The 20497-nt window shown below is 42.7% G+C and overlaps 1 protein-coding gene across 8 annotated transcripts in view; it reads left to right on the top strand.

Annotated features, from left to right (window-relative positions):
* The window catches only part of KLHL29 (kelch like family member 29), a 594606-nt gene that overhangs the window by 467429 nt on the left and 106680 nt on the right, over positions 1 to 20497 (top strand). For all 8 annotated transcript variants that reach the window (XM_053285144.1, XM_053285141.1, XM_053285142.1 and 5 more), the window contains one exon: positions 12631 to 12830. In XM_053285144.1, coding sequence (XP_053141119.1) covers positions 12631 to 12830 — 200 coding nt within the window. The remainder of the gene's footprint in view (positions 1 to 12630; positions 12831 to 20497) is intronic.

Here is a 20497-nt window from a genome sequence, read left to right as displayed (position 1 = left end):
AATATCATCTTAGTCTTAACTGTCTTCCTCTCCTTCCCTCATCATCTCACTTCTCTTTGTTACTCTTTCCCTTCCCTTATTGTTTGGGTTTATATTGCAAGTAAGTAACGCATATCTACTACACTGTTTTTATACTCTGCTTAGATGTAGGGTTATTATTATTATGCTTACTATTAATAATAATATGCAGCTGGGGTGGGTTTGACCAGTAGGTCTTCAGACTGCCAGCAACGGAAATTGGGAATTCACTGCCACACAAACTGGTAGATGGATTAGCATGATGGGACCAAGTAGATCCTACAGAAAGACACAATTTAATTAGTATTTTCAATTAAATTCAATTTAAAAAACAGTTTAATTAAAACACAAAACAGAACTCAGGAATCACTAGAGCCAATTTAGGATATTTTATATTTAGGATATGTTATAGCAGGCGGGCTGATACGCTCAGTCCAGTGCAGAGGGCTGGGCTACCCGCCATTCCCAAATGGTAGAGCAGCTCTTCTGTTTTTCCAGGGAGAGCTGGTATACCAGTTGGAGGTGGCAAGACCAACTCAAGACTTAGCTCATCTGGCCACCTCGAAGGACTGGTCTACCCAAGTAGACCAGTCCTCGGAGGCAGGCAGCCATATTAAGTCCAGAGCACAGGGCTGGTCTACCAACCCCAGTTAGTAGACCAGTTCTTCCAGGAAAAAGGTGCCATTCTGAGGTCCATTTTGTCAGCAAAACGGGGCTCAAAATGGTGTTCAAATCACCCAAATCTATTTGGATAGAATCAGGGGTATTTTGCTTCAACCCTGAACCAAGCCCTCTATTTTGAAGGTGATTCAGTTTGACGTCAAATCTGTGAATTGCCCCTGATTCAACTGATCAATGACTGAAATAAACATTCCATCCATTCCTCCAATTGAACCCGAATCAATTTGACCTTGAATCAAATTACACATCCCTAGTTTCCAATATCAAACCCAGTGTTTCATTTACCATATAATTCTGCTCCTCGGGTTATTTGGTTGTACAGGCTATGATAAATTCTGTTCCTGTTCTGCTGAAAACATTATCTATGGAAAGCTGGAACCTGAATTATTGGTAATTAAAATCCTGTTATTAAAACAGTTGGCCTATTTCCTTGAGTGATGCACAATTATGTGTAAATCCTGTTCTGACTCTGTTATGCTTATGTTGTACTTCCTTCCCCCTGAACCTGTTTGTGGCCTATATTAATGCTGACAGAAAAATATAAACACACAAGTATTTAGGTCTAGTGAATTGTCTGGCGCGTGTCCTCATGATGCTGTAGAAATACTGAAGCTAAGCAGGTGCAGATCTGATCATCCCCTTGGATTAGCAATCACTGTGAGCATATAAGAGCAAGATATGTGTATAATAAATATTTTAAGGTGGGGGGGAATACAAGGACTAGAAAGTAGTTCACACCTATCCTTGGCAAATAATGAAAACGCACCCTTTAGACAATATGCAAGAGTAACAGAGCTTATAAAATCCAGCCTGTTAACTGAACAAATAGTTAACTATTCTCCAGTGTCTAAAGACATACATAAACCCAGAGCGACAAAGTCTTCTATACATTTTGCCACATCCGAGTGAAACTCATCGTATAACACCAGCTGTGTACCAGGCTCTTGCTTTATTACTGTGCAGTAAATATGATTAAAGGAGATCAGGCCTGAATGAAGTACGGAAAATGTTTAACGTCTGGAGAGGGAACGGCAGTCTCTGCTGTTGCATTTAGTACTCTGTCCTCTGCAGTCCTTGGGCTTTTGGGAACCTTTTATCTGCTTAATTTTTATGTCATTCTGTAGCCAACTAGGCCATTGTGTAGCACAGTAGGCAAGCTGGCTTCTGATAATGCTTTCATGCATGCTTCTGCCAACACAGTTCCTTGGCGCAGTTCTTTTGTTCCTTCAGAGACATATCTTGAGGGAGCTTACTCTGTCCTAAGTCTTCAGAGGAGAGAGTAGCAGGTCAAGGACAGCTGGTTCATTCTTTTCCCACTTGGTTTAAGCCAGACATCTTAAACCTATTTCCTCCCCTCTCCCACCAGTGTCTCAGCAGGGAAGCCGATTTGTGTTTCAGTATGTGAGCTCAGCTACTATAGCATTCCGCTCACCTACCAAGCTAAGCCTGTCCCAACTGCCTTTTTATGAAGCAATTAGATTGTGTTCCATCTTTGAATGGTGTTACAAGCATATCTGCAAGTTGGCTCATTTGTTTTTGTTGGTTTAGTTCTGGCCACAGTTCTTGTTAACATAGCATTTGTTGTTAATCCTGCCTTGGTTTCTAATTATCGCTGATGTGGCAATGACAATGGGTGGATAATAGATTGACAATGAATATCCAGTGCATGGATTTGCACCAATGAAACATTAATCTTCTCGGAGCTGAGCAGATGTCAACATAGGCCAAAATAGTCACCCATCCAGTATGTTAACCTAGACCTCCCAAATCCTCACCTTCTGGTGCAAGGAAAGAAATCTACAACACAGAAACGAAATTGAATTTTGTGCTTGGATGTGTGAAGTGCATTTGACAAATTCACAGAACTATTATTAAATATAGGACTTTGTCATGATTGATCAGTTTTGTTTTGTTTTTACTAAATAATGTAGTGGAATAGAAATAATACCTAGCATTTCTTTTGAAAACAGTGGCTGACATCCTGACTAAACTACCTAAATCAAGTCCTATTGAAATTAAGTAGTCCTTTAGTGTAACTCCAGAGTAGTAATACGGAGTAACATAATCAGCCATTGCTGTCTTAAAATCTAAATAAAGATTGTTTTAAAACTATAATATAATTCTAGAAGAGTAGTAGATATAATATCTATTGCTTTTGACCAAGAAAAACCCCCACCTAATAATTGAACATTCATGCCTTATGGCATTCATACTACAATGATATTGCTGTAGAAGGGTCCTTAGTTACTAGACTGATTACCGCACAGCTGTAAGCACTTCACTATGTTATATGTATGTTGCATATAATGTGTGTTGTGAAAATGCATTGTTTTGTATGTGATTCTTCTGCCTTTATATGTGTCCCATGAGCATATTAAAATTCTAAATAAAGCTCATGGACATGGAATGTTTTCCATGTTTTCTAATGAGGCTTTTCACACGAGCAGCTCAACTCAGGCTTGGGCAGCCCTACCTGGCTAGGGTGATTTGTGTGAAGCGTCGGGATCGAGGCCAATCCCAGAGCTGCCTCCCTGGGTAATCCAGGAATTTACCCCAGGCTTTTACCTGGGTTAAAAGATGCAAGTGTGCCCTTTTACCCAGGTCCCTGCTGTGTGAAGAGTGGGGGCCCGGAGCACCTGACTCACAGGGGGATCCCTCAATGCATCACACTTCTGTGCGGTGCACTGTGGGATATCTGGAAGCCAGGATGCATTTTCCTGGCCTCCAAAATGCTGCATGGCTCACAGTAGCGCCGGTCATGGATCGTCTTAAGAGGAAGGTAGGTGCTCTCCCCCTCCCCGCCGGCCGCCCTCCCCAGGCCAGCAGAAGGTTGTGTGAACGGCCTTAATATCTGCTTATAGCTAGGAGTGAGTTCTAGATGAACACTGTATATCTGTTGTTGATCCCATGATAAACAAGCATGCAAGGGGGTTAAAAATGAATAGAGGATGAAAAATGAAAAAAAAAGGCAGTTTAAAATTCACTTTGTTCTTTTATGCCTCTAATTTTCAATTCTTTGAGGATTACTATTTCCCTGTAAACAATTATTTAATGTGAGTGCATTTTACTAACAGACCTGCAAGCCTCATAAGAAGCTGCAGCTGCCAAGTAGTGTACTGTGTTTGCCAACCACAACAATCTGACAGAAATAAAAGGAGCCGGTGGGGTGGGATAGAAGTGGGACTTCATCTCCGCTTCAGATCTTCATCTGCTTTTTTTCAAATCTTGGATTTCCTGCATCCATTAGATCCAAACAAAATATCCAGAGAAGGAAAGCAATGTATTTTATTTTATTTATCCCATTGCTCTAGGTAGCAAATGTTACTTTTGAATAAAGTGGGCCAAGAACCTAAATATTTATCCTCCAGATCGCTATATCCCTCAGCAGGAAGCCACGCCAGTGTGACCCAACAGATCACAGAGTCATTCTTGGAATGGGGCAGATGCTTGGAGTTTCAATTAGCTGATACAGGAATGAAGAAGAGGCAGCACTTTGGAGAAGCCGTACAGTGCCCACCTCCAGTCTGTTAATGGAATTCACCATGGCAATGAAGGATGAGGAGGATTATACAGAGGCCCTTGACTTGGAGTGACAAGTCAAGACTGTTGTAATAAAGATTTGGATGCCCACTTTTGGTCTAGAACCAGAATGGCATAGAGAGACACTATGCTGTTCTTAAAAATGTCTGAAAGGACAATAGGTATCTAGACTCTTTTGGTTGTCCTGAAATTATATAGCATGGTGACCTATATGCCTGTAGCTCAGGCTTGTAAATAGCTGTTTGCCTGGTTGCCTGGGACAAATTAGGATAACTTCCAGACAACCAGTTACGGAAGCTTTTCATCAGTTGGTTTCAGTCTGCCCAGTCTTCTTGCTTTCAATCTGTTCAGATGCCACAAATGGCAGACCGGCTAGTATATGCACCAGTACAGGCTTGCTCAACTTAGTGCTACCCACCCACCCATTGTGTTTGAACTACATCTCCCATAAACTCCAGCCACAATGGCCAATAGCCAGGGATCATAGGAATTGTAGGCCAGCATCTGCAGAAGAGACAAAGTTGAGCAGCCCAGTAGTAATAGTAGTAAGTAGTAGTAGTAACAGTAACAACTTTATTTGGGTCCATGACCAAGAACAAAAAACAAAAAAGCTTTTATTTGCAAGATAAAGTATAATTTTATGGCAAAACCTTACTTTCAAGCCACCACATCAGGAACTCTGAAGTTAAGCTAATGGCAAGAAGCTGAGTCATGAGATGGATATCATCTGAGGGGAAATAGCAAACAGAGAGATCGGCCATATGTTTCTGCCTGTATTGCCCTTTGCTCTTCACACAGGTATCTGTCTGGTACAGAAGTCTGAATTATAGTCTAGCCAACTACAGCATTTCAGACACCGTCTAACTAGTTCCAGACAGATCAAACCAAATTCAGACAAGTTTAAACTGATATAAACCAGATAAGGGTTTTAGAATGGTTGGAGCTGCTGAGACTCAGCCATTTGAAATGAAACAGCTTTAAAATGTGAACCTCAGTCACTTAGAATAGATTTCAATAGGTAACTAGACTTCAGCTTAACATTCCGAACTGAAATAAAGCAACCATTTTAGAACTTACAGCCAAGCCAATGTGTTGGCCAATTATATTCCCAGATAGTATTACAATAATTTTATTTTGAGGTATGGTTTTGAGGTTACATCTGTGGAAACATGCTGCTTTGCTCCACATCTAGAAGATGCCTCTTACAGATTACTGATGTGTCAGTATTGAATGATGTTGGACCAACTGTTCTTCGTTACAGGGTTTTTACATTTCACGTTATTCACACTTCTTCTGTACATATGGTTTCATTTTGAACATCCTGAGTTTGTTTTGGCTTGTTAATATAACTCAGGCATGTAACTAGTATTGTGAATCTGAGTGAGAATGTGGCCAACCTTCAAAAGATGATCAGGCAGTTAATCAGGCAAAATAAAGATGGTGAGCAGGTTTAATGAGGCCAGTGTAGCGTAGCCATGGCAAAAAAACCCAGAAGTTATTCCAGGAGATAGTGAAAGAAGCATTGTCCATAAGTTGATGAATTAGTTCCTCGTAAAGCAGCTTCCGCTAGCTTTCAAATGGGATAATCTTGTTGAGACTTTATCATATGGAGCAATAATAGGAATTGCTTCAAGGAAAGCTTTAACTGTTGGAGTATCTTGGTAAGAAAGTAAGCGCAGGAAGAAACAAATTGTCCAACAAAAGTTGTAGTGGTGATTTCTGGGGGATGATGCAGAAGACCATTTTACCTTCATCAGTCATCAAAATGTGTTCCTGGTTAAGATCCCAAAAGTAATGTCAAATACAAACTAATGCCAATAACTTAAGAGTGTTGGCAAAAACATTTTGTTAGGTCCTTATCTAAATCTTCTTTCTCTCCCCATCTCTGAAAATTTTTGTTCTTTTATCTTCAAATAAGCTGATAAAAGGAAAATGAGGAAAGCATACCACTTCTGATCTTGTGGATTCGGTTTACAAATGACCCTTCCTTTGCACAGGAACAAGAAGATTCTCTTATGGCACCTTAAAATTAGTCTTTAAGGTGCTACAAGACTCTTAGTGTTTGCTGAGGCAGACTAACACCCCTGTCCCTCTGGGAGCATGCACAAAAAAGGGGGCATTTGCATGTCATTGTAAACTAAATTCATACAATGGCATTCTAAATTAAATTGAAACAATGGCAAAAATAAGGGGACAAGTCATATTCAAATAGATTGATTTTTAGTCAAACAAAACCATGCCCAAAATTATTTTAAATGTTTCATGTTCTTTATATAGGTAAAACTCTGCCCTAGAGCAGAAATATACTATGCCCTGGCTAGGAGTACTGTAGGTCTGTCTGTCTCACCCCACTGTAGACTGTGTGCTGTCTAATTCTGAAAGAATTATCTGACAGCCCCGGAAAATGAGCTGTTCAAAAGCTCCCCTCCTAGCTTGTTTCAACACTGACCTAAACAAACCATGTAGCTGTTTAGCTCCTGATAAATCTTGAGTCCCGTTCTAAATCACTTCCTAATTTTAATGAGCTTATCTATCAGGCTTCACCAGCTTTCCGCGGCAGCCGTTCTCCAAGATTGCTAGCCTGATAAAGCAAAGACTAAAATTGTTTATTATTGCACATTATTCTTGAGAGGCAAAACTTTCTTTTCCCCTGGGTTGTTGGAGAAATTATCGATTTCCTGCCACAGTGTGAAATGTTTGACCTTTATAATGTGAGCAGTGATTACAAGGCCAATAAATGACATCATTCCATTTAAACTTTTAAGGGAAAGAGCAAAACTGATCAGCTGTTCACATTTAAGTACCCACCTGACTTATAAAGCATGTCTGTGCCAATGTCTGTGCCAGTGTTCAGGGACATATAAAATCAGCACACACACGTTTAAGATTTGGAGATTTTTGTACTTGAGCACTTTGTTTCTGCTTATGTTAAGGGGAAGAAAGCTAGTCTTGCAGTAGCGGACATGAATTGTCCCTTTTGTTAAGCAGGGTCCACCCTGGTTCCCATTTGGATGGGTGACTACATATGGACACTGTCTGCTGTAAGATATTCCCCATAAGGGATGGAGCCATAGTTCAGTGATAGAGCATCTGCTTCCTTGGCATCTCCAAGAAGGGCTGAGAGAGACTCCTGTCTGAAACTCCAAAGAGACTCCAGAGAGCCTCTGATAGTCAGTGTAGACAATACATGCTAGATGAGCCAGTGGTCTGACTCTGTATAAGACAGCTTCCTATGTTCCTTTGTTATCTATAATTTTAATGTGGTGAACTTAAATTTATTGCAAAGATTCCAACTGTCCCTATTTACCAGGGACAGTTCTTATTTTTCTGGAATCTATCCCTGGTTAATCACTGTCCCTATTTTTTCCTGTCAGGGATGCCTTGTTAATTGTTTTCATGTGAATTGCTGGAGTTGCCTTGCTTCGGGATTCAGCTCCCTTCAGAGTCTCTAGACATTAAATCTCCAAGTGGGTAGAGAGGTGCATGTCTGGAGTGCACCTGTGTGTCAGTGGGTGCACAACACAAAGGAACTATAACATATGGCAGGTGGGATCCACAAATCTGAGTCTGTAATAGCGGGTGGTGGGCTTGAACAGTAAACCTTGGTATGAGAATTGGCTGTTACAACGAGTTCTCATACCAAGGTTTACTGTATCCCTATGGGCTTGGCTCATTTGCTCAGGTAATCTGGAATAATGTCCTCTGCATTTCTCAGCAGCTGCCGCTTGATCCAGTTCTGCCTATGCAACTCCAGCCTCTCCCTATCCAAGAGGGATGGGATGACTGAAGAAGGCTGCAGCTGCAGTCTGGAAGGGGCCAGGGAAGGAAAGTAGATTGTGAGGGAACTGCAAGGAGCCAGAGGTTTTTTAGCAATGGAAACCCTCCCTCTTCGTTCCTAAGTGTTTCCACTGAGGAGGAATGGGATGAGGAGAGAACTGAAAGCATAAGTGGCTGTGAAAATTGTATTTTTCCAGAAATAGCAAGATGCAGTTTGAAAATTAAGAAAATGCAGTTCTCACAGCAGTTGTGCTGGCTGGGATAAGATGTCTGGAATGATTTTCCCATATTAGACTGTCTAGGATAGGAGAAGTCATCTGAATCTCCTGCATCCCCTCTGAAAAATGTATGTGAGGTGCATTTCATATGGAGTGAAATAGGTGCATTTCATATGGAGTGAAATAAGCATCTGGAAAGAGTGTATGGCTGCCTTCCCACTTCTCCCTGAATGAAGAGAATGGAGCTCGGAGCTTCCTCTGCAGTCCTCACTGCTGTTCATGAAGAGGTGAGTCAGGCACATGTAGGGATCTCTGTATTTCAGACAGAACCCTGTACTCCAGGGACACTAAAACAGTTACTTGGCAATAATATATTCAGGCTGTTCTCACAAGCAGACTAGCCTGGGCTAGGCTGTTCGTGTGAAGTGCCAGGATCTGCATGGATCCTAATGCTCCTGCTCAGCCAAACCCAACTTCGAACCCCAGCTTTTAGCCGAGGTCAAGGGCACAAGTGGGATCCTGGGATCCTGTTGCAGCCCAATCACATACAGAGATGGGCGCCTAGAGTGCCTGTCTCATGGGGGTGTATCCCCCAATGTACCGCGCTCGTTGTGCAGTGAATTCTGGGGATACCCGGAGGCTGGGACGCAGCATCCCGGTCTCAGGAGATCCACGCTGCTCCAAGCAGCATGGATCGTGTGGGCGAGTGGTAGCACACCCAAAAAGGAGGCACACTGTCATCTGTGGGAGGGGTGAGTTGGACCCTGCCTTCCGCCCTGCATGCCCATGGATCGTGTGCATTCTCTCTCTCTCTCTCTCTCTCTCTCTCTCTCTCTCTCTCTGTTGTTTGAGGTTCATGCACTGCTCCTCAGAGGAGAACATACCTCCAGTGCATTCATGTGAACATTCATGAACAGATAGTGCTGTACAGAACTTAAGACATTTGGAGCCCATGTGGATTCAGCAGTTATATGTCTTGATAGAAAATACTCTTTTTACCACATTCTTTCTTAATTTGGCTTGCAAATCACAGTTTTACCTAGTTGTAATGCTGTGCGTCTCCAATCCCGGTAGCTTGTTCACATACACACAACTTATCTGATCCTTTGAAAATTCATTCTTTTGCAAGCCATTTCAACCAGTAATCCACCTGGCTTCTGATTTGTCTAAATCTGTACAAGCCAGTTCATCACATGGAAGCCCTACTTGTCCTGTGTAGTGTATGTTTATTTTTATTTTATTGGCTGAGCCAGACTCGCTTTCAGTATTCAGATCCAAATGACGCATCTAAATGCTGGCCGTGATCTGTATGCTGCATGAACATCCCAGTTGTAGCGACTTGCCAATATCAAACTGTCACAGAAGAAGTAAAGGGTACAATTTTCTTTTTCTTTTCTGGCGGGTTGTGTAACATCAATAATCTCTACTGGGTATTATGCTCTCCATAAGAGGCTTTTGTGATTGATTAAACACCTTAGCTCTGTTTTGGTGTTTTAATCAATTGCTGCAGCCATTTGTAGCTCAGTGTATTACAAAGGAGAAGAGATTATCACTTAATTATTTCGAAGAACAATAACAGGGTGGAGTTGTCTCTAATATTGGTGTTTTCTAAATGGTCGTGGTGGCTAAAGCTGATAGCAGTTTCTTGTTGCTGTTTGCTCTACTGCCTTTTGAAGAAGCTTTAAAATGTTAGCTACTTGCAGAGTGGGCTTTTAACCTAAATTAGGTTAGCCACTTGCAACCTTCATGTTGGTCTAGGTCAAAGCATCATTGGGAAGGCTCTTGGCTCAAATCCTTGGTCCACCCTTGACTTCCTGTGACTTGTGCAGATGATTGCTCTCTCAGCTTAGTGCAGGCAAAACAATGCTGTCTACATCACAAAGCAGGATTACCAACTTGAAATCATCCAGTTTACCACTATCCTTGCTACATCAGCAATTCTGTTCAGCATATGATGGGATGAACAAGAACATGTTGGGTATATGAGGTAATAGTAAGGAAAAGTAAGGTACAAAGAAGAAGAGTTTCCCCTATATGGGGCTTTCCATCTTTAAGCTGTTGGTTATGGGAAAAGGTTGAGTGTTGCTTATTAGAAATCCAATGTAATGGAGCATCCCCAGTTCAACATGGTTCTTGTTGCAACAAGGGTGTAATACCTATGAGGTAGTCCGGCTCAACGTAAATTGTTCCTGTTCTCTAGGAGACTAGGCTGTTTGTGAAGAAAAGGTAGGTGTACTCATAGTAGGAGGTAATTTGATCCAGCATGCATAGAAAGTTCAGGCACACTGGTGCAAGTACCTCACAAATTAGAACATTTAATGCCAGGGATTTGTTTGTTTGTTTGTTTGTTTGTTTGTTTGTTTGTTTGTTTGTTTTGCTGGACAGTGGGCAATCTTATCATGAAGATATTGCAACAGCTTGAGTACTGCAACAGCTTGAATATTGCAATATTGCAACATATTGAGAAAGATGGTAAAGGAGTCATCTTAATTTAACCTTAAGACACCTGTGATCCATATAGCCTTTGGAAATTTGGGTAGCATCAGAGCACCATTACCTAAACAGTAACTCTATACAGTATGCAAATAATCTGGTGCCTTGTTTGATGCTAATGGATATTATTCTATTTATAAAATATGGCATCACTGTCTGAGGAAACCTGTACACATATAAAATCATGTAATAGTTGTGAACCCACAAATACTTGTCTGTTTGCTTAGCTTTATCAAACATTAATAGGATTATAATTAATAATTGAAATGAATAGGATTAATTGTGTCATCTCAGGGTGATGTTTAAACTTCTGCCGGACCAGAGGCTTAACAGAGACTCACTAAACCATAACCAACCAGACGTATATTAACCATGTGGGGAAAGCTGCATACGTACCATATTTTTGTGTCATTGTTTTGAGTCAAGCGACAGGCAGAGAAAAAGCAGTTGGAATTGGGAAGTGGGGAATAAAAAGCAATACCCCTAGCAGAAGATTTATGTTTCTGTATATTTTGTCATCTCATCCCAGATTTAGAAGGAGATAAGCTGGTAGATGTTGCTTGGCATGCTAAGCCTTAAAATTTGTGAAGTTGCCACATATGCTCTGCTTCTCTTCAAGGCTGACTTTGGTCTCTCTTGGCCCTTTTATAAAGAGTTTACGGGGACACTAAGACACACACAATTCTGGTGCTAATTCCGACATGGGTTTCAGTGGTGAACTAACTGGACTTCTAAGTACACTAGAGCAATTAACGCTTCTGTGAGAAGGTGCTGATGGCTCTAACCATTTAAAAAGCATTTGCTCTCCTACACTAACAGACTTTCCTCCCCTTTTCTTGACATTACCAAAATGAATTTTATTTTTGCCTTTCAGGTATAACCCAACTTGAGTGTTTTGCAGCTGTACCATGTGCCAGCCATTAAGAACTGGGCCCACCCCCCACCCATTTTTTTTTGTCTGATAGTTTCACAAGCACTAATGCACACTTCAAATGCAGGCAATATTTTTGATCACCACATTGTTTAGCACTTTATGCAGGAAAAACCAGTAGGCCACAGTCATGAAACTTCGAGAGGATGGCTGCTGGCTACTTGTGGCAGAGCTGGTGGTTGTTCTTCCACCCCCTCCCTTCCCTCCTTTGCTCTAACCATTTTGTCTGTCTATCTCGTCTTGTATTCAGTTTTCAAAGCAATGCCATGAGGGGTTTCCTTCCTTTTTCTTTTCTTTTTTCCCTAGTGCCTAAAAGGGGAACAATATATTTTTAGGACAAATATGCACAGAAATATTGTATGGTTTGAGCAGGGTTGGTAAATTATTGTCTGTATCAAGTGACGAACCACTTAAGTATTGTTTCTTTATTCTATGACATTGGCTGTAGAAAAGGTCTTTTGAGTGGCTTCTTAAGATACATTTAATTCAATGTACTTCACAAAGAATGTAGCCATGAAAAAAACAGATGACCTTTTCTTATGAAAAGCAGGAGGCTTATTTTCTCCCTCTTCGTTTTGCTCTCCAAAGACAAAAAGGCGTAGAATGTAAACTTAAAAATGTATTGCTTCCCTTCAGATGTTAATCCTATTCCACATTTTCATTAATGTTGGCTCATTCTTCTTCTTACTTTTTTAAAAAAGAATTTGGTTTGGTTTGCAATTTCTTTTTGCATGAATATGCAGAGTAGCAATAAAACTGTTTTTCTGTGTGTGAGACTTTTCCCTTTCAGATCCAGTAATAAAGTATTTTAAGTTCATTTGTTGTTGTTTTTAAAGATACAGTATTTTTCAATTCTTAAGCAAAAATAAACTATGTCAGTGAATTGTAATATGCTTTCCTAGCCATCAGTAAGTGACAACTATTGGGGGATTGTTAATGTCCTGTAAGAATGTCGTTGTCTGCTGTTGCTAGGTCATCCCGGGACAGTAGCCGAAGCGGTGAGAAGCTGGAGTTGGAATTATCAAACCTCACAGCGGACGTCCTGGAATTACTGCTGGAGTTTGTTTATACAGGTTCCTTAGTAATAGATTCCGCCAACGCCAAAACCCTTCTGGAGGCTGCCAGCAAGTTCCAGTTTCATACTTTCTGCAAAGTCTGTGTGTCATTTCTAGGTAAGCATTCATACTATTTCTCCTTGGTCTGCTGCTTAAACCTTAGGGTTTTGCATCCTTTAGTAGCTCTACTATAAATTTTATGACTAAATGCCATCTGCAATGCAGCAGACCACCATTTGTTCGTAGCTGGATTTTGGGTGCAGTGCAGCTAGTTAAAATCTGTTGGATCCTTCCAGCTGACTTCGGTGAAACGTGGGTTTGTTCCCAGGGCTGAGTGGATGCTCCAAGTCTGCGGAAGTGCAGAAAAAGCACAGAATGTGATACTGGGAAAGCTCAGCTTCCGGAGAATCTCTGCTTCCATTACAAAGAAAAGGAAAGCTTCCAGTCATCAGGATTACAAAAATATGCTAGAATGTGTGGGAAGTGTTTGCCAAATCTCAGCACTTGGAGGGCTGGCTGATTACACTAATCTTGGGGGTGATGATGTAGAGCCCTGCATAGCTCCCTGTTGTAACCCATGACTAGCAAAAGCAGGATAAATTATGCAAAGAAATTATTCAAAAATATGCTTAGTGTGTGTAATTTACAGAAGCTGCAGAATTCAGCTGATGTGTTTTTTATTGGGTTGGGTTAAAAAAAAAAAGCACAGAGTTCATACAGCCTTAACTATACTCTTGCTGGGTAGACTTGTTTTATAGAAGTCTCAAGCTCAAGGATGGTTTCCATAACCAACCTGCACAGCTTTCTCACAAACAGGAGCAGCTTCTTAGGAACTTAGGGAGCCCCAACTTTCATGGGCCTATTCAGAGCTCTTATAGCTGGCTTGTCAAGTTCCTGACATGCCCTTTGGACCTGATGATCAGATGATTGCTATGATAAGATAAACTATGACAACATTAAAGGGGCTATTAAGCTCTGAGAGCTTAGAGGAGGAGGATTGCAGGGGATGTGATCTCTCAGAAAACTGAAGATCCTATGACTGTCCCTTTGACAGGACAAAGATATGGCGGAGGAGAATCAGAATTGCAAGCAGTAGTGGAGAAGTTCTCAGCTCAGATTGAAATTGGGCTCACCAAGCTGAGCAATTTCCCAGGAATCAGAAAATAGCTTGAGCTCCACCACACACACACACAGTTCATTTCTGTCACATCGTGGTGTGATCCAGCATGGTGTAGTGGTTAGAGTGCTGGACTAGGACTGGGGAGACCCGAGTTCAAATCCCCATTCAGCCATGAGACTTGCTGGGTGACTCTGGACCCGTCACTTCTCTCTCAGCCTAACCTACTTCACAGGGTTGTTGTGAGGAGAAACTTAAGTATGTAGTACACCGCTCTGGGCTCCTTGGAGGAAGAGTGGGATATAAAATGTAATAATAATAAATTCTAAGCTTTGGGTAGTTGCACTTTTGAAGATATTATTGGGATCATAATGGGATCAAAATATATATCTCCCAATCCTCTGTAAGCCTCCAACACTCTTCCCCATTACCTTCTTTCCCTCCCACTTACCTGGCATTAATGGTAATGGCAAGATCTCATTGGAGGCCCCTTCCTTCTCTCCTTTGTGTTTTGAAATGGCAGCATCCCAAGTGCCAGGAATCCTGGGAAATCTAACTTTACTGGGTCATGAGGCTTTAGTATGGACCTCCGGTACCCTGGGAACTTCATGTCCTAGGACGCCTTCCTGGAAGTCTGCACTCACTTCATTCTGTCGCCAAGCATTATGACTTGAACAAGTTTTTCAAACCAAATAATGATCATCTTTAGCAATATCGCTAACTGTGAGGCATTTGCACTTTTTCCTGAAACATCTCCACTAAATCAAAAGTGAACCTTTCACATACTCAATTTGTCTCTGTATTGTGACCTGAATTATCACACCTTGAGTGATAATCATACTAATTTTGATGTGACAGAGAAGTATGGAAACATGAAAAACAAGGCAAATCTGTTTCTTATTCCTGTAGCATCCATCTTGTCCAAATTGCACACATCTATTCGAAAGTTGGATATAGCATGGCATTTGCTGTACTGGTGCAAATTTCTTTAATAGTTGCCCTCCAGTGTGTATTAAATTAATAGATTTTATGGCTTTCATAATGATCCATAGACATATCTAGGCACATTATCTCTAAAGATACAGCAACTATAACAAAATACATTTATTTCCAGTAAATCAATGTGAGATTTTCCTTTCCCAATACTTAATATTTGAATTCAGTGAACCATGTTATGGTTATGGAATAGGGAGAGTTGGCTGTAAGTTTCATTATATATGAGGAACTAGAGTTTTCTGTTCTCATTTAGATAATTCATAAAGCATAATTACTTATTTTTATTTATAGCTCTTACTGGATTGAGCTTCAGAGATAGTGGGATGCTTGCTTTATTAAAAAGTTTAGGGGAAAGTGTTGCAGTTTTGCCTCATTTTTCATTACCTAAGCTAAAAATGTCATAGGACCAAAACACTATTTAGAGCATTCATCTCAGAGCACCAACTCTGGTGGTTTGTCTATCTTATAACTGTAATTGAGTAGCTGTATTCCAAGAACATGGGCTGCCACAGGCCACCTCGGAAAGAGGGACTGCCAAGAGCCCCTAATCTGCCACCCTCTTGTTGCTGCTGCTACCACTATTCCTCACACACAGGATCAGGGCTGGGGGGATACTGATGTCATTAGCCCTCATCAGCTTGGCCAGTGCTGACAAGGATAGGCAGGGAGCTCCCCCAGCCCTGCCCCCCCCCCATATCCATAGGCTGGGAAATGGCTCCAGGAGGAGGAGGAAGAGGTGGAGTGATAGGTGGAGGAAGGGAGGCAGGCGGACTGTAGCACCTACAGCGCTGCAAAAAAGGGAGGTCCCAATGTTCAGTTATTGAACATGGGCCCCACCCTCTTCATACCTTGCTACACCACTAGTTTCTCTCAATATGTCACAGAGGCAAATTGGCTGATGATGATTATGTTTGAATTTGGGTTTTCCCCCACTTCCATTCTCTCTTGGGTGCTTTTAAGGAACCTAAGAATTGCATGCAGTGACCAAAACCGTTCTTCCTTTTCCTACAACCTTATGATTATTTCGATTTTGTTTTATTCCACAAGAATCAAATTCTTAGGAAAGAAAAAATAGAATAACAATTATCCGAATTATGAGTGATGCTTTCCCATACAATGAAAGGAGGGGGCAAAGAGATCACAACATGAGCTGCATATCAATTGGAGCAGGAAGCACTGATAAATATTCCCTTTTATTGATAGTGAGGAAAAAACTTTTAAAAAAATATTTTGCTGACTTTGTGCAAGTGCCGATTTAATGCTCCCAGTCTCTTAGATATGATTAACAGATTGTGAGTGGGCTGTAAGATCACTTATTTTCCTCCTCCTAACCCTTCCCCATCCAGTACAGATTTATCCTGCCTGCCTTTGCCATGGTTAAATGTTACATGTTAACTGCAGTCAGCAGTAACAAGATTCTGTCTCAGTCGCCTATCTGGTTTCCAATCAAAGGGCCAGTTCAGATGAACAATCCCCAACATGCAATCATGTCAGGGATGTGGCATGAGCGCATCAGCCACAGCATCTCTCGAGGATGAGCTGACATGATCTTGGCTTGTGCATTATTGAGTGTAAGGGGTGATAATCTGAATTGCCTAACGACATCCAGCAGAGGAAGGGAAGAGACCATCTACCTCCCATTCAGTGCTGCCCAGGATGAGAGCCTGTGTGTGTATGCTGTTTGCTCCTTCTGCTGCTACCTGCCTGCTCCTTGCTTACCCTGTGGGACAGCAGCCTGCTGCCCCTGCTGAACATCTGTAGGGAGTGTGTGCAGGACTGGGGCCAAGGGTGAGCGACTCAGCAGTTCCTGGTACCACCTGCCCAACCAGCTCTGGGCCTTTTATACGAATGCTGCCTGTGGTGGCAGGCCAACCAACAGCAGGGTAACACCAAAGGGAGTCACCCCTTTGGGGAGCCACTTCAGGGGATAACAAGGGTGAGGGCCAGGCTGTCTGGCCCTGGATTCTTAGTGGGGGGTATTTTAATTCAGCTTCTGTTTTAAATCCTGGGTGAGTTTAGTTTTAATGTGCCTGTGTTTGTCTGGAGATGGGTATTTGCATATTATGGGGTGGCTATTCCGGTGTTGTTGGGGAACAGAAGTAACGTTGGCATGTCAGTTGGTCATTGCAGGGGAAGGGACTCCAGAAACTTCATCGCTGTTTCCACTTCTGGCTGTCCTGCCAGCTCTTTGACCTTGCGGAGCAGTGCCAACCACCCACAGAGCCTCACCATGCTCCTTTGCAATGTCAGCGATCAGTCCAGAATAAAACCAAAGTCATCCATGATCTGATTCTGGATGAAGGGGCCAACCTGGGATGTATCACAGAGACTTGGTTGGGGGAGGCTGGTGGCCCAGTCTGGTCCCAGCTTCTCCCTCCAGAGTATTCTGCTGAGGAGCAGGGAAGGTGGAGTGGCTGTGGTCTATAAGAACAACATCTCCCTTACCAGGATCCATATCAAAGTGTCTGACCATTTTGAATGTGTGTATTCAAGTTTGTGGTCCAGGGATAGACTGGGACTTCTGTTGGTGTACCGATTGCCCTGCTGTCCAACAGAGTCTCTAACTGAGCTGATGAACTTGGTCTGGGCATTGGAGTCTCCCAAGCTTGTGGTGGTGGTGGTGGGACTTCAATGTTCACTTTGGGACCAATTTTTCCAGGACAGCTCAGGAGTTCATAGCGGCCATTACGACAATGGTCCTGCTTCAAGTGGTCTCAGGACTAATGCACGTTGCTGGCCACATGCTTGAACTGCTCGTTCACTCTGATCAGGGTGCTGTTCCATGGTTGGGGACTCCTGTGATTGCCCCATTGTCATAGATGGACCACCATCTAATTAAGGTTGGACTCATGATCATGTCTCACCTCTGTAGGGGCGAGGAGCCCATTAGGATGGTCCACCCGAGAAGGCTATTGCATCCAATAGGATTCGAAGAAGCTTTGGAGGGATTTAGTGTTGACACCCTGGTGGAGAATTGGAACAGCCAACTCATCAGGGCAGTGGACACAATCACTCCTAAGCGTCCTCTCCGCTTTGAATCTGGCCCCTTGGTATACAGAACTACGGGGGCCGAAGCAGCGAGGTAGACAACTAGAGCACAAGTGAAGAAAGACTCAACTCAAATCCGACAGATTATTACATAGAGCACATTTTAGGTTCTATGCCCAGATGATAAGTGTGGCAAAGAAGCGATTCTTTTCCTCCCATATCGTGTCCACAGGTTCGCATCCGGCAAAGTTGTTGAGGGTTGTGAGGGGGCTAGTGCATACCCCCCCCCCCCTTGAATCAGTACTTGGAACCAACAATTACTTGCTGCAATGTTTTTAATGAGGGTTGGGGGTTTTTTGGACAAAATATCTTGTATTCAGGCCGACTTAGTTTCAAACTCCACAGTTGTTACAGTGTCTGATGCCGAGGTGTCCAGCAGCTCCTCTTATGTGGTGACCCTGGATCAGTTTCCATTTGTGACTCCTGAGGATGTGAACAAGTTGCTTGGAATGCCCTCTTGATCCTTGCCCAACATGGCCTATACTATCAGGTTGGGAGGCTGTTGTAGAGGGCCTGGTAGAGATTATAAATGCTTCGCTGAGGGAGGCCAGGATGCCTCCTTGTCTCAAGGAGACAATTATTAGACCACTTCTGAAGAAGCCTGCCTTGGATCCCTCCAAGGATCCCTGTCTTGGAGTTAAGGAACTACAGGCCTGCCTCCAACCTTCCATGGCTGGGCAAGGTGATTGAGAAGGTGGTAACCTCCCAGCTCCAGACAGTCTTGGAGGAAACTGATTATCTAGACCAATTTCAAACTGGCTTTCGAGCAGGCTGTGGGGTGAAGACTGCCTTGGTCAGACTGATGGATGATCTCCAATTAGGAATTGACAGAGGAAGTGTGACTCTGTTGGTCCTTGTGGATCTCTCAGCGGCTTTTGATACTATTGACTATAGTATCCTTCTGGAGCGGCTGAGGGGGTTGGGAGTGGGAGGCACTGCTTTGAGGCGGTTCTGCTCCTACCTCTCGGGCAGGTTCCAGATGGTGTCCTTTGGAGACTGTTGTTCTTCAAAATATGAACTTTTGTATGGTGTCCCTCAGGGCTCCGTATTGTCTCCGATGTTGTTTAACATCTATATGAAACTGCTGGGAGAGATAATCAGGAAATTTGGTGCATGGTGCTATCAGTATGCTGATGACACCCAAATCTATTTCTCCATGTCAGCATCATCGGGAGAAGGCATAACCTCCCTAAATGCTTGCCTGGAGGCGGTAATAGGCTGGATGAGGGATAACAAACTGAAACTGAATCCAGTTAAGACAGAGGTCCTCATTGTGCGGGATCAAAACTTGGGAGATGATTTTGATCTGCCTGTTCTGGATGGGGTCACACTTTCCCAGAATGAACAGGTATGCAGTCTGGGGGTGCTTCCAGATTGGAGCCTCTCCCTGGAGTCCGAGGTTGAGGCGGTGGCCAGAGGTACTTTCTATCAGCTTCAGCTGATACACCAGCTGCTCCCGTTTCTTGATATTAATGACATATGCTGGTAACCTCCAGACTGGACTTCTGCAATGTACTCTATATGTACATGGTACGTAGTCCGGAAACTGCAGTTGGTCCAGAATGCGGAAGCCAGGTTGATCTCTGGGTCATCTTGAAGAGACCATATTACTCCTGGGTTGGAAGAGCCACACTGGCTGCCGATACATTTCCAGGCAAAATACAAGGTGCTGATAATTACCTATAAAACCCTAAACAGCTTAGGTCCTGGGTATTTAAGAGAACATCTTCTTCGCCATGAGCCCCATCGCCTGAAAGGCATGTCTACAATTGCCACTGGCTTGTCTGGTGGCTACTTGGGGACACGCCTTCTCCGTTGCTGCCCCTGGGCTTTAGAATGCGCTCCCTGTTGAAATAAGAGCCTCCCCATCTCTGTCAGCTTTTTAAAGGCACTGAAGACATATTTGTTCACCCAGGCTTTTAATTAGATCTATAGTTTTAATACCTTAAATGTTGGGTTTTAAATTATTTTAATGTTCATGATTTTTATGTTTATATGATTTTAATTGTAAATCGCCCAGAGGTGCAAGTTTGGGGCAGTATAAATATATGTTGAATGAATGAATGGATGAATGGATGGATGAATAAATACATGTGCTAGAAAACCCTGCTTAAACAGAAAGATCAGTCGTCGCACACGATTAAAGGCATACCAAGACTGTGTTGACACGTCCCTGAGTGACTCCGGAGTGAGCATGTTCACCCTGCAGCCCTGATGTTATTGCGTGTAGGGGCTGCTGTCCCTACACGCTGCTATATAGGAATCTTGATTAACAGTTGCTGTTGATTTATTGATTTATTACATTTATATCCCGCTCTTCCTCCAAGGAGCCCAGCGCGGTGTACTACATACTTGAGTTTCTTCTCACAACAACCCTGTGAAGTAGGTTAGGCTGAGAGAGAAGTGACTGACCCAGAGTCACCCAGCAAGTATCATGGCTGAATGGGGATTTGAACTCGGGTCTCCCTGGTCCTAGTCCAGCACTCTAACCACTACACCACGCTGGCTCTCGTTAACCATGCGGATGCTGATGTATGGATCAACCGTAGGTTAAGGAGTGTGAGGGTGGGATTAAAACCAAAAAGCAGAGGCACAAGAAGAGGAGAGATTGCACGATACTACA

Source organism: Hemicordylus capensis, chromosome 1 (assembly GCF_027244095.1).
Source record: "Hemicordylus capensis ecotype Gifberg chromosome 1, rHemCap1.1.pri, whole genome shotgun sequence".
NCBI lineage: Eukaryota > Metazoa > Chordata > Lepidosauria > Squamata > Cordylidae > Hemicordylus > Hemicordylus capensis.
This window is presented reverse-complemented; position numbering and strand designations above follow the sequence as displayed.